This window comes from Squalius cephalus (assembly GCF_949319135.1).
Source record: "Squalius cephalus genome assembly, chromosome: 11".
Classification (NCBI taxonomy): Eukaryota; Metazoa; Chordata; class Actinopteri; order Cypriniformes; family Leuciscidae; genus Squalius; species Squalius cephalus.
Genome location: NC_137132.1, coordinates 25,779,314 through 25,793,139, shown reverse-complemented (window position 1 = coordinate 25,793,139; position 13,826 = coordinate 25,779,314). Strand labels below are relative to the sequence as shown.

Genomic DNA, 13,826 nt, shown 5'->3' with positions numbered 1-13,826 from the left:
TAATTATCTGCTCTGCCCTTAATTCTTAGTTGCTGTTGTCATAAACATTTGTATTTTTAAAATTATTATCTGGATTATGTTAATAAAGTATATGATTCGATTGTAGGTTGCCATGGAAGACTGTAACTTTAACCTTTGAAAGCTGATATTCAAAATAGTTTTCTACAGAAGCATATTGTTGCATCATCACTCCACCCCACTTTCTCTTTCATACAAGAGGGGAAACAACCACCAATTGTTCATGTGAAGACGTTGTTGTGAGCTTTAATAACACACACCTGCAGAAAGAACAGAAGGAAAGGACTGAAAATGGGTAAGAATCTACATCTATGCAATATTCCTGTGGCTATAACTATGTTTATACTAATATTATATAGCAAGCTAATTTCTGTTTTATTGAGACAGATGCCTTGTGAAAAGAAGTGAGTGATGTGGGCAGTTTATGTTTTCTGCAATGCCTTTTCAAAATGACATGCATTTTTTATTCCTCCACCCCTTGGTTTAGTTCATTATCTTGACTTCTTTGAATTGTTGATTTGAACAAGATTATGCAGCATGGCGCTGAGTTAAAAGCTTAAACTCTAATCCAACAGAAGTCAAAAAGAGATCTCATCATCCATCCCTGCTGTTGTTTATCAGTGTAAACCACTATTTTAAGATAAAAAAAAAAAATATATATATATATTGCATCTCTGGCTAGTTTTTGAGACTTCAGTCACGTGTGCAATACATGTCGTGTATGTCAATATTGGTTAAAAAGCTGTGGTCAGAAAGGATGTGTCATTTGCAACTGTATTTACTGCTTAATGCAAAATGTATTTGCTTAAATGCAAAACTGGCTGAAAGCATTAATGAGACCAGAAAAGCAGGACAATTATATTTTGTCTTTTCAATGTTCAATTTTGTGGTCTTATGTTGCATGTGAATTGTGCAACAAATTTTGCTTACAAAGTCTTTTAACCTACCAGCCACAATTTAAGCTGTAGACAGCAAAAATACTTTGTTGGGTTATAAGTACTTTTGTTTATTCTTTTAAAAGCGTAAGAGCATATTTTTTTTGTTAAAATACTCCGTAAAAGATACACACATCATGCATGTTATAGAGAATAGGACACAATGCTCCCTGGTGGCATCATGGTAAGACTGAGCAACTCCTTTTATCATAATCTCTAAATTTGCAAACATTTATTCCCCATAATTCTGACAAATAAAATTAGATTATTCATTAAATATAATTTAGCCTAATCTTGAGCATGATTAACAATGAACTGGTAACTAAGGTTCTAATTTCAACAACAATATAAAGATTCATACTTAAAATCAGAGCTGTAATAACTATACCAAAATTATTTTACAGACTGAAAATCATTCATTTCCAACTCCAGTGAGCTGTTAACCGCTGCAACCGGATTGCTGAATCAGTTGGATTTCTGAATGAATCCTTCTAATTCAGTTTTCAACCAATTCAAAATCAAAAGAAAGAATCAGAAATGTTATGACTTTCTTTTACAGTTTGCTTTCTCTTTTTTTGTGCAGCGAATGCAACCTTTTTGAGTGCAGTGAATGGGACCAATGCAACTCAGATGGAAGCCTTTTCAAGCATTGAAATCTTCAATATATGCATATATTTTGTCGTCTTCGCTCTGGGTATCGTTGGAAACGGGCTCGTCATATTTGTGACTGGCTACAAAATGAAGACGACCGTCAACTCCATTTGGTTTCTCAACTTGGCAATTGCAGACTTCATCTTCATCTTAATCATCATCCTCTACATTGTTAATGCCTTTAACAAGATGGCTTGGCATTTCGGTGACTTCTTGTGCAAGTTTGTCAGCTTCGTGGCGGTGCTGAACATGTTTGCCAGCATTTTTTTGCTGACTGCTATCAGCCTGGACCGATGCCTGTCCACCTGGGTGATTGTTTGGGTTCAAAACAAACGAACTCTTGTCAAAGCCAGGATCATCTGTGCATTCGTGTGGGTTTTATCGGTCCTCTGCAGCATCCCCTTTGTCATCAACCGCTTTGTAGAAAATAACCGGTGCATTTATTATGAAGAACCCTTCAAGTCTTTGGTCATATACAGGTTTATGGTGGGTTTTCTCATCCCTTTCCTGATCATTGCATCCTCATACATTGCTATCGGAGTGCGTGCCAAACGTCTCAAAAGGGGGAAGAAGCTTAAGCCTTTCCGGGTCGTCATATCTGTGATCATGGCCTTTTTCATATGCTGGTTTCCTTTTCATGTTCAACAGCTGTCCTCCGTAATTGCAAAGGAGAATAAGTGGAGTGACTTTGAAAAAGTAATAAATGACATAGGACCTTTCGTAAACTGCCTGGTTCATCTCAACAGCTGTCTGAACCCTATTCTCTATGTGTTCATGTGTGAGGAGTTTAAGACGAAGCTTAAACAGTCTCTACTGCTGGTGCTGGAGACGGCGTTTGCTGAAGAACATCTGCCTTTCCGATCATCTCACCCTTCCACTTGTTCAGGCCTTTCAGAATCAATGTTCTCAAGATGAACGACACAACCTTCTCGTCAACTGGCAGCAGCCAGGACAACAAAACATGCTTTTAGAAAATCAGTCCCAGAGATATTCATTCCTTGTATTAGTCTGAAGTGATCCAATAAAGCATATTAAGAAGCTTTCCATTTTGCCGCCTTGAACCCCTCATCCCATGTCAGATAAGCAGTGATTCAAAGACTTGTTTGTTCTAAAGTCAATCCAAAGGTGTAATTCATGCACCATTAAAATACCATTTCAAGCAGGTTTCTCTTCCCCTTGTTTTCCATTGGTTGGACTAGCAGATAGCTCTACCCCAAACTCATGCCATTGGTTGAGTCAGTGTTGTTGCGTCTAAACTGGTTGGGATGATAAAAATGTTTTGTATTGTTTATGCTTTGTATGAGAAATCTACAGATGTTTTATTATATACTTATGGCTTTGGGAAAATATTTCATACATTTGTAATGTATTTCTTTTCCATTGACTTGTTTTACACAATCTTTAAGCCACGTTGCAATAGGCTACTGTTAATTTAGTATACTATTATATGTTTATATAGTACTATGTTTATTTAATTACCAAAACTTCCTCTTTCTCTTTTTTTGTATACAAATACAAATAACATTTTTAGTCACAGTGTTAAACTTTACCATGCTTTTATTATGACAAATAATAAGTGTTGGGTGTAATTCATTGCAAGTAACGCAAGTCAAAAAGTAATCAGAAAAGTAATCAAGTAACTAGTAGAGTATTCATTACTTTTAAATTTGCAGCAGGTGATGTTCAAATAAGTAATGCAAGTTTGTTTTCACATGTATTGACTGACAGCTCTCCTGTCCCCATGTTGTGTGTGCTGTGTGTGAACATGATGCTATTGTAGCTCTAGACTAAATGTGAACATGCATTTACTCATCTCACTTGCACAAAAACACATTCAGTATTCATCCAAATAAATAATGACACTGAAATGCAAACTCAGAATATTATGAAAAAATGCGTTAAATAACACAAATATACTTTATGTATTTAATCTCACTTTTGTATCCAATGTCTTTGCTGTTGACCTTCAATGATCCAATTAAACCATACAAATAAGATTTTCTTTCTTTCTTTCGTTCTTTTTTTTTAATCCGAGAATGGCAGCACAGATGACAGGTTTGTTTGAGCTGTGCCCTCTACTGCATGATTTTGCATTTCCTTTTGCATTTGCACTTTTACATTTGAAAAAATAATAAAGACAAGCAAGCAAGCACAGCCCAGGTGAGAAGAGGTAATGCAAAAGTAGCACATTACTTTTCATTAAAGTAACTAAGAAATGCAATTATTTACTTATAAATAATAAATTTATTTTCCCTAACACTGCAAATAACCATATTTTGAAGGGCAGCTCAAACACTGACTATATTATATGGGCTAATTATTGTAATTAATAATAAGAATAAATAAAATACAGAAGCATAAATACATCAATCTATCCATCCTTCACCACATGATCAGAACTATTTATTTTCAGACTTGCAAAGTGAACAGAGCAACTTTCTTGTGCAAGAGCAGTGTTTACCAACCCTGAATAAGCACTATAAATCACCAAGTGTGTTTGTGGAGTACCTAAAATCAATAACACATTGAAAATTGGCATTACTAAAATACAATTCCTCTTATGGCATGACATGCGGAGTCCCTCAAGGCTCAATTCTTGCGCCACTCCTGTTCAACCTGTATATGCTCCCAATGAGCCAAATAATGAGAAAGAACCAAATTGCTTACCACAGCTATGCAGACGACACACAGCTCTACTTAGCCCTATCGCCTAACGATTACAGCCCCATTGACTCCCTGTGCCAATGCATTGATGAAGTCAAAAGTTGGATGTGTCAAAACTTTCTTCAGTTAAACATAGACAAAACTGAAGTCATTGCATTTGGAAACAAAGATGAAGTTCTCAAGGTGAACGCATACCTTCACTCTAGGTGTCAAACAACTAAAAATCAAGTCAGGAATCTTGGTGTGACACTAGAGTCAGACCTTAGTTTCAGTAGTCATGTCAAAGCAATAACTAAATCAGCATACTATCATCTGAAAAATATTGCAAGAATTAGATGCTTTGTTTCCAGACAAGACTTAGAGAAACTTGTGCATGCTTTCATCACCAGCAGGGTGGATTATTGTAATGGACTCCTCACTGGCCTTCCCAAAAAGACCATAAGACAGTTGCAGCTCATACAGAACGCTGCCGCCAGGATTCTGAGCAGAACTAGAAAATATGAACATATCACACCAGTCCTCAGGTCTTTACACTGGCTCCCAGTTAAATTTAGGATTGATTTTAAAGTATTATTACTGGTATATAAATCATTCAATGGCCTAGGACCTCAATACATTGCAGATATGCTCACTGAATATAAACCCAACAGATCACTCAGATCACTAGGATCATATCAGCTAGAAATACCAAGGGTTCACTCTAAACATGGTGAATCTGCTTTTAGCTATTATGCCAGCCGCAGCTGGAACCAGCTTCCAGAGGAGATCAGACGTGCTCCTACAGTAGTCACATTCAAATCTAGACTCAAAACACATCTGTTTAGCTATGCATTTACTGAATGAGCACTGTGCCAATGTTCGTCCGACTGTTTGTACTGTACTGTATTTTATATTTTTTTTTATTTTTCTTAACTGTTTTAATTAGTCTTATTTCTTTTTATTATTTTAATTTCTTTTATGTAAAGCACTTTGAATTGCCATTGTGTATGAAATGTGCTATATAAATAAACTTGCCTTGCCTTGCCTTGCCTTGCCTTATGGCGAATACTACTAAAGCAGGTGCTGAAAGAGAATATAAACCAGACAAAAAAAGGTCAATAAACATTAAACTGGTACTAATATGTTAGAGTAATTAGAATTGGTTTATTTCCTAAGAATGAGCCGAACGCCTGAATTTCTCATTAATGAGCCATGACAGAGTGACCTTGGACAGACTTCAGAAAGCAATTGCTTATGAAATCACAATTTCTGAGTTTCCAGTGAATATGATAAGCGAAAAGCCCACCCCCTTCTCTCTTCCCCTTACAAGGATATTTAACTGTGATCAGGGATGATAAGTAAAGAAATATGTACTGACCGCTTTCCAATCAACTCACATTTTTAATTATTTACAGAGACAAAAGGTAAGATTATTGGCCTTTTCTCTTAAGTTTAAATGTTTAGCATGTTTAACAGTTTCTGCATTATATTTTAATTCATTTACACTTTGTATAGTTTTTGTTAAAAAGTTTCATAGTTTTCTCACATTTTCTTCCTTGATGAAGTGGATTATAATTTGTTTCTTTAACCCTATGTATTTTGAAAATTATTTAAATTCAGGCTCAAATGTTGATAATGCTCAGTTACAGATATAGTTTGGCTAAAAAGATTTTGGTTAATATTTTGGGGTATATTTGTTTTAGCCTCTTCCACAAATATAGTCATAATGAGTAAGTACAGCTGTGATTCTTACTAGCAGTTTCAATTAACAGAGTTTGCAATATCCTGTTGAACTCCACATTTCTAATGAAATATCTAGAAATACAATGAGCATGTATACTTGTCTGTGTGTGTTTCTAGCCATTGTCTTTTTTTACTTCAGACCAAACTGTAGCCCCATCAAATATGACAACATCAACCAGCAATGCCGTTGTCACAGTGAATTCCTTAAGGAAAATCAGTATTGTCCTCCACTGTATAATATTTGTGCTTGGTGTTGTTGGCAATGGACTGGTCATCTTCATCACAGGCCTCAAAATGAAAAGCACTGTCAATACCATCTGGTTTCTGAACCTGGCAGTAGCAGACTTCTTATTTTCATTTTTCCTGATCTTTAACCCCTTAACGCCCACTGTCGCGAATTTGCAACAAACCCCTTCCATTCAGACTGCAGGCGAGTTTGTTTTCCTGTTTTCCCCCAATGCCTGTTTGTGCACATTCGATACATACCTAGGAACATTTTGCACGCACTGGTTTCTCGTAGGAGCGGTCGGAGTGGGAACTACATCCGGGTCACCGAAGCTAATATTTTGTTTTGCAAAATCCGCATATCAAGTGCGCAAATGTGGAGAAATTTCCCAAAATGAGTTAAGTTGTGCTAAGATAAAAATATGTACCAGCTTATTGATTGCTTCTATAGCTATGTTATTCATATAGACTTCATGTGACGAATATTTTTTACGTACTTTGTAGATTTCTGTTTGTAGCAAATTTGCGACATTGGTCCATAACGGCTGGATTGGGCTAATGGCTACATATTATAATAATGCTGTATTTTTTTTTCACAAAAAATAGCATGTTAGGATATAACACTATAAGAATATATAATGTATGCACTGGAGAAACAAGGAAAGAGTTAAACAGAGTGTAACATGGAATGTATAAAAACTACTGTCAATGTTAGGGAGTAGGAGAGTGTTTTGTTTCTTGCTGTTGTCAAGATTCATTAATTTGTCAAAGTTTATAAGTATAAAGTTTATAAGTTCTAACTACTTTGTGCCATGAATAAAATCTACATTCCTGAGATGGGAAAATGTGTTTTATAAATTTTTCCATTTTGTAAAAAATTACCCTAAATGCCCACTGTCGCAAATTTGCAACATACCAAAATTTCTATTTATTTGTTGTGCAAAAGTGAAATTGATAATCTCAACATTATTTACCATCTACTTAAAGTCAAAAACACACAGAATTTTTTTTTTTATATACAGCTTTATAAATTCAGGCGTTAATTAATATAATTCACGAATACCGTGAGTTCGACTGGCCTTTTGGTAAATTTATGTGCTTCTTGAACACCTTGTTGAATATGTTTGCCTGCTTCCTGCTGACAGCGATCAGTCTGGACCGCTGCCTGTCCGCCTGGTTGGTGGTGTGGTCCCGGACCAAACGAACTGTCCTGAAAGCAAGGATCATTTGCCTGCTTATTTGGTTAGCGTCAGTTGCTTGCAGCCTGCCTTTAGTCATCTCTCAGAAAACGATTTCCCCTTCTGCACAACAAACGCTGTGCATTCATTACATTCAGGAACCAGAACCATATTACAAGAGAAATCCAGCCTCTGCTTCGCATTGGGGTCCAAATCACCCTGTCAGGGGTTATTTTGAGAGAACCACCGGCTGGATGTAGATTATCCCTTACGTATGACGTAGGCATAGCGTAAGCTTAGTTTAGAATACGCCTAACTCTCTCGTGAACACGTGTATGACCTTCGTTGGAAGCCAGTGATTATAGTTTATATAGTTTCAAATATGTATATACCAGATTAACCAGAAATTGGTCATTGTATTGTGTATTTGTATGATTTCTGTATGTTCTTTATATGGACTCTTATGTTGTTTTTCCTTGGGTTCCCATGTTTCCTTCCGGTCTTCCTGTTCCTTTCCCCTTTGTTTTGTTGTTAGTTGGTTTCTATAGTTACTCATTGGTTACTTGTTTGTTTTCACCTGAGTCTTGTTTGGTTCCTCATTTAGCCATGTATGTAAGCCTTCATTTTGGTACTTCTCTTGGTCTTACACTGTCGTTTTATGTTTGTGGAGCTGTTATGTTGATTCATGCCCCCTGGATTGCCTTCTTTTTTTTCTTTTTTTCTTTTTTTTTCTTTTTTTTCTAAATAAACTAAATCTGCTGCAATGGAGATCCTCTGCTCCTCTTCCCTTGCCTGCACAATGATGGTATTTGTATCTAATTTCCATGGGTTTATCTACATACTGAAATCTAGGCTTATTGTCTTTGCTTTGCAGATTGTTTGAATAAATCCCATGTAGAAATAACTATTTCAATAAACTTTATTTTTTTTATATAACAATTAAAGGCAACATTAAATCAAATATTAATGACTACACAGTAACAATAATTTTCTGATTTAGTTAGGCCTATTTCAACTTATTTATTGTGTGTGTGTGTGTGTGTGTGTGTGTGTGTGTGTGTGTGTGTGTGTGTGTGTATAAGTATACTTAAAGGGATAGTTCGGCCAAAAATTATATTAAACCGATGATTTACTCACCCTCAAGCCGTTCGAGATGCATATGTCAATCATTTTTCAGACGAACACATTTTCAGTTATTTTAGAAAATGTCTTAGATCTTTCAGTGGTTATAATGTCAAGTTATGGGTTCCACCTCCTTCAAGTCCCAAAAATGTGCATGCATCCTTCACAAAAGTAATCCAACGAAGTAATAAGGCCTTCTGAGGGTAATCCGTGCGGTTTTGTCGTAAAAATATACATATTTAAAACTTTATAAATGAAAATAACTGGCTTCCGGCAACGGTCGACGCGCGTTCACGGGAGATGGATGCCGGCGTATGACGTAGGACGTAGCGTAGGAAGCGTCGTGACGTAGAACGAACGCGACAGCGCAGCCAGAGAGCAGAGCAAAACAAAACTCCACTCAGGATTTCCGTGAAGAGTTATTTGATTTAGCTATACTTAAGATTTTTTATTAGGCTTAAAATGGTTCAGGCCTGCATCTACCCTGGATGCTTAAACTTATTTAAAACTGTAAGGTTACGCGCGCGGGCGTCAAAAGAAGATGCACCAGTAGCATTTCACAGATTCCCAGTACATGATTCAGAGCGATTGCAGTTATGGCTGCTCGCTATTGGTTGGGATATAAATACACCAAAGTAAAAACTCTTGCGATATCGGATGTGCAGTGAACATTTCAGCCCAGAAGATTACGAGGCAAAGATGGGAAATACAAAACGACTTCTGAAATCGTCAGCCGTGCCTGTAGTAGCCCTGTACCTGTGCTGCTTTTCCAGCAAAATCCGATATGTATTGAGTACTCTGTACTGTAGGGTGTATTGTATTGTGTATTGATTGTGATGCTACATGTAAGGGATAATGTATTTGCAGCAGGTTGTTATATAAGTCCATACAGTCTTGTATCACACTTTATGGGCTTATTTCACGATAACAATCGTCTGTTTGTACATTACATCATAAGTAAGTTAAGGGACATTAAATATTGATTTAAAATATTTTATTTCCTAATTTTTAACGAATACAGAGTTAAGTTTTAATTAACGTTTTTAGATAAGACATGACGTTAAAATGTCATGGACACACTTTTTTGTTATATAAATATTTAATTTTTCTTTTAAAATGTAATCATGTATGATCCATTGTTGTAGGAAACACAAGTGGATCCTGTTGTTGCTACTCAATCAAGTCTCTGTTACACAGCAACACAAAAGGATCAGGAGACAGATGTCCTGGGTGCATCAGCATTTTTTGAAGGTGTTCCACAGTAAACTCCAGTCAAACATATCGGCAAAGAAGAGAATGAAGGAATTGTGGCAGGATTCAAATTGATGCTTAAAAGTCCAGAATCAATTCCAAGTAGGACAGGTCCATCAACATCTGGGACATACATTGCCTTCCCCCCACCACCATGTCTCCCGGACTCTCTGTCTATTAGAGGCTGTTAGTTGTGCCAATGCAGCCTCCTCCATATTCCTGAGTTCTTCATCGCTGTACTCCGGTTCAAACAGATAGGGCTGGGCCAAAAACTCAATATCCTCTTCTCTAATATCAAAATCCTCCGACATTTTATTTTAAATACACGTTTTTTAAATTGCGGAAATCCTGAGTGGAGTTTTGTTTTGCTCTGCTCTCTGGCTGCGCTGTCGCGTTCGTTCTACGTCACGACGCTTCCTACGCTACGTCCTACGTCATACGCCGGCATCCATCTCCCGTGAACGCGCGTCGACCGTTGCCGGAAGCCAGTTATTTTCATTTATAATTATAATTTTACAACTATAATTTTTACGACAAAATCGCACGGATTACCCTCAGAAGGCCTTCGTTTATCCCCCTGGAGCCGGATGGATTACTTTTGTGAAGGATGCATGCACATTTTTGGGACTTGAAGGAGGTGGACCCCATAACTTGACATTATAACCACTGAAAGATCTAAGACATTTTCTAAAATAACTGAAAATGTGTTTGTCTGAAAATTGATTGACATATGCATCTCGAACGGCTTGAGGGTGAGTAAATCATCGGTTTAATATCATTTTTGGCCGAACTATCCCTTTAAGTAATGTTCAAGTATATGTTTAAGTATACTTTATGTAGTAGGCTAAGTATAGTAATGTCAATATACTAGTAGTAAACTTGTAAGTGTAATAACTCAATAAGTGTCCTATTTCAATACTGCTTGGGAGTAAATTTGCCCACTTTTAGTATATAAAAAGTATACGTTTAAGTGCACTACAAGTGTAACAGTAGTAAATTGTAGGTGCACAACTATTTCACAACTACGTTTTTCATTTGTACTAGCTACTTTATTTTAAGGTGTCATTGTTACTGTGTAATTATATATTTAAGTACTGAGTAATATTAAGCAACTACATGTACTTACTATAGGGTTAAGGTAGGATTAGGATTTGGTTGAAGGTTAGTTGCATGTAATTATGCATAATTGACTGTTATTACTATGGTAAGTACATGTAACATATGTAACAAGGACACTGTAAAATAAAGTGTTACCTACTTTTTTTAGTTTATGAAAGTACACTTTGAAGAATACTCTCAGTAACAACTAGTTTAGTAGTTTTATACTCAAGGATACTTGTAAGTTTTATTTAAATGAACATAACATCATACTTATAGTTTACTATTCATATATTATTTTTGCACTTTAAGCATACCTATAAAATGTTCCTTAGGTATTAATTGTTTATACTTGAAACATATCTTTAACTGCACTTCCATTAACTACCATTAAAAACATTTTCTCCTCTGATGTTTCTGTCAGTCTTGTCTTTATTTAATGTGCCTTTGTGTTGTGCTTGAACACATGGCTCTGTCTTTCTTTGTGTTGGCCATGTGCTCCTGTGTTCCTGCCTCCTTGTTTCCACACACCCTCTTGTTTAGTCATTGATTAGTTTTCCTTTGTATGAGTGTGCTCTCACCTGTTCCTTGTCTGAGTGTGCTCACCCTTTCCTCATGTTCTCAGCTCCTCTTTTGTGTGAGTGTGTTCACCTGTTTCTCGTCTGAGTATCGTGTTTTCTGCTCCCTTTATAATGTATGCTCTTTCCCTCATGTTTTGCAGATTTGTTAAACATTATGCCTTTGTGTAGTGATGGTGAAATGAAGCTTTGTGAAGCACCGGGGCTTTCCCCTCACTGTATCTTAAAATGGTTCATTACTGGAAGCTTTTCATCATGTTGCACACTAACAACATCTTGTGGTCAAAAGGTGGAAAAGCTGTCTTTCTGTCACAGAAGACCCATCAATTTTTTTGATTGTTTCATCTAATACATCACTTTGTGCTCTGTAAACCACAAAGCAATAAAATGAATCATCATAATTCATGTGTTTGTGTTGATGTAGTTCTTACACAATGTATGAACAAACAATTGTATGAATTAATTAATTTAAAAAAAAATAATAAATGGGACAAATTAACTTGTACAGAAGCAATTCTTTTTAATCTGCGTTGATCAACAAATGCAGCCTTATTCACATAAACTTTAGCCTCAGTCCTAATCTTACGAGTTCATAGGCAAGTCTCATATATATAATCAAAATAAAAGAAAATTGTGGAATGGTGAAGTGCTTGAGAACTGGGTAGTGAAAGTGCTTGTGAACTCGGGAGCTGATATTTTATTTTGTGGGTAATTTAAGAAATTAAAGATTTTTTATTAAGGAACAGTACTTGATCAACAGCGTGAGGGCTAAGTCTATTTCTTTTTTTATTTACCACTACCAAAGGGCATGACACTCGAAACCTGCTCAAGGGGTTCGCGCTATTTTTCAATCTGAATACGAAGCAGTCATGTGACGTGACTGTGCTTCTCAATATCCCTACTCGTTTCCTCGCTCCTCCGTCCTCCATCCTATGACCCGGAAACCAATCGAGCTCAGCCATCCTGAAGGACATCTCAATTCTCTAATTGCTCTGCGAGGAGGCAAGGATTGAGTGAGAAGGATTCCTGAGGAGTCATAAGCGAGGATGCACAGGTGTACCCCAGGCGGAAGAGTTTTATCGACTAAGCGTGACACACGTATAAATTCTCCTCCCCCTTCACATCGGTCACAATTTTAATTTATACTTTACCTTTGCAGTTTAAATAAACCATACATCTCTCATATTTCAACAAGGTATCTTGCTTTATTATTATTTATTATTCATTTCTTAAATAACCTCACTAAAAACAACATAAGGGCAGATCCTTTGAGCGCAGCTGATGACGCAGTGAAGTGACGCTCGAGTGATCAAGTTTTCCAATGTATAAAAAAAGCTTTCGCTCGATTCCTTCATCCTCCTTTTTTTCCTTGCAGGTTTCCCTCACATCCTACAGGGCTGGAGCTGAGACATGAGGAAAGGAAGTGAGGAAAGGCAACAAGGATGCACAAATAAGAATTGAGAAGCACCCCATGTGTGGAAAAGAAGCTTTGGATGTCACAGATCACGTGGTCATGGCAAAACGAATCAAGCTCCGATACACTGTTTCAATGTGAGATGTTTCGTTTTTTTTCGAAGCCTTGATGCCGAACGTCATACCTCTGTGTACTTCTGTACTACCTAGTACTTTTCTTGTTGCTAAATTCTTTAGTGTTATTTGTACAAGTTACTTAGCTTGCTGTGCATTCTTTCTGCCTTCGTTCCTGTCTTATCTTTTCCCTGTGTTTCTAGTTTCTGTCCTGTCCAGGAAGCAGAGCTTCCCTGGCCGCTTACACTCCTTGCCTAGCAGCGAGCCTGGTGCAGAGCCTGAGATGTAGCAAAGTGCATTGGCTGTTGTACTTGGAGTTCCTGCCTGGCCATCGCTGGTATCCTCTGGTCTTGCTCTGCCCTGCCAGAACTGCTTTCCAGCCTACCGTTATCTTGAGCTAGTTACAGCACTCTAAAAAATGCTGGGTTGTTTTTTAACCCAGAATGCTGGGTCAAGTCTGTTGGGTAATTTTGTTGGGTTATTTTATCACATTTTAAACACCTTTGGGTAGTTTTAATTTTCCAGTTTTTGGGTTAAACCTGCTGGGTCGCAACGCTGGGTTGTTTCACGAGCTTCCCGCCTTGGAGATGTTTAAATTCGCTCCCAAGCTGTCATTTTGAGAGGACAAAGGGGCAAAGCAGTTGGGTGCAACTGTTTTAAGGTAAGTTTATATAATGTTTTATTTTATTCTTTATTAATAATTAGTTTGAATTAGCACAATTATAACTTTTTTCGCACCAATAATTCTTAAACTTATATAGTCAGACTAAAATTGGTGATGCAACTTGTAGGCTACGACAAACAGTTATTACCTCAGAATCAGATATTGACTCGCATAGTCATTTTAATGTGAGACG

The 13,826-nt window shown here is 36.9% G+C and overlaps 2 protein-coding genes across 2 annotated transcripts in view; both read left to right on the top strand.

Moving 5' to 3' along the window:
* Positions 1 to 224: 224 nt before the first annotated feature.
* On the top strand, positions 225 to 3,638 carry LOC307167351 (C3a anaphylatoxin chemotactic receptor-like). Its single transcript, XM_079886384.1, has 2 exons — positions 225 to 313; positions 1,537 to 3,638. The coding sequence occupies exons 1-2, from the start codon at positions 310 to 312 to the stop codon at positions 2,517 to 2,519; spliced, it is 987 nt and encodes a 328-aa protein (XP_079742510.1). The 5' UTR covers positions 225 to 309; the 3' UTR covers positions 2,520 to 3,638.
* Positions 3,639 to 3,640: 2 nt separating this feature from the next.
* LOC307167219 (C3a anaphylatoxin chemotactic receptor-like) overlaps positions 3,641 to 13,826 on the top strand; it is a gene marked incomplete at both ends in the record, with an annotated part of 30,215 nt that continues 20,029 nt past the window's right edge. The window contains 3 exons of the mRNA XM_079886209.1: positions 3,641 to 3,659; positions 6,130 to 6,362; positions 7,261 to 7,488. Of these exons, the coding sequence (XP_079742335.1) occupies positions 3,641 to 3,659; positions 6,130 to 6,362; positions 7,261 to 7,488 (480 nt within the window). The remainder of the gene's footprint in view (positions 3,660 to 6,129; positions 6,363 to 7,260; positions 7,489 to 13,826) is intronic.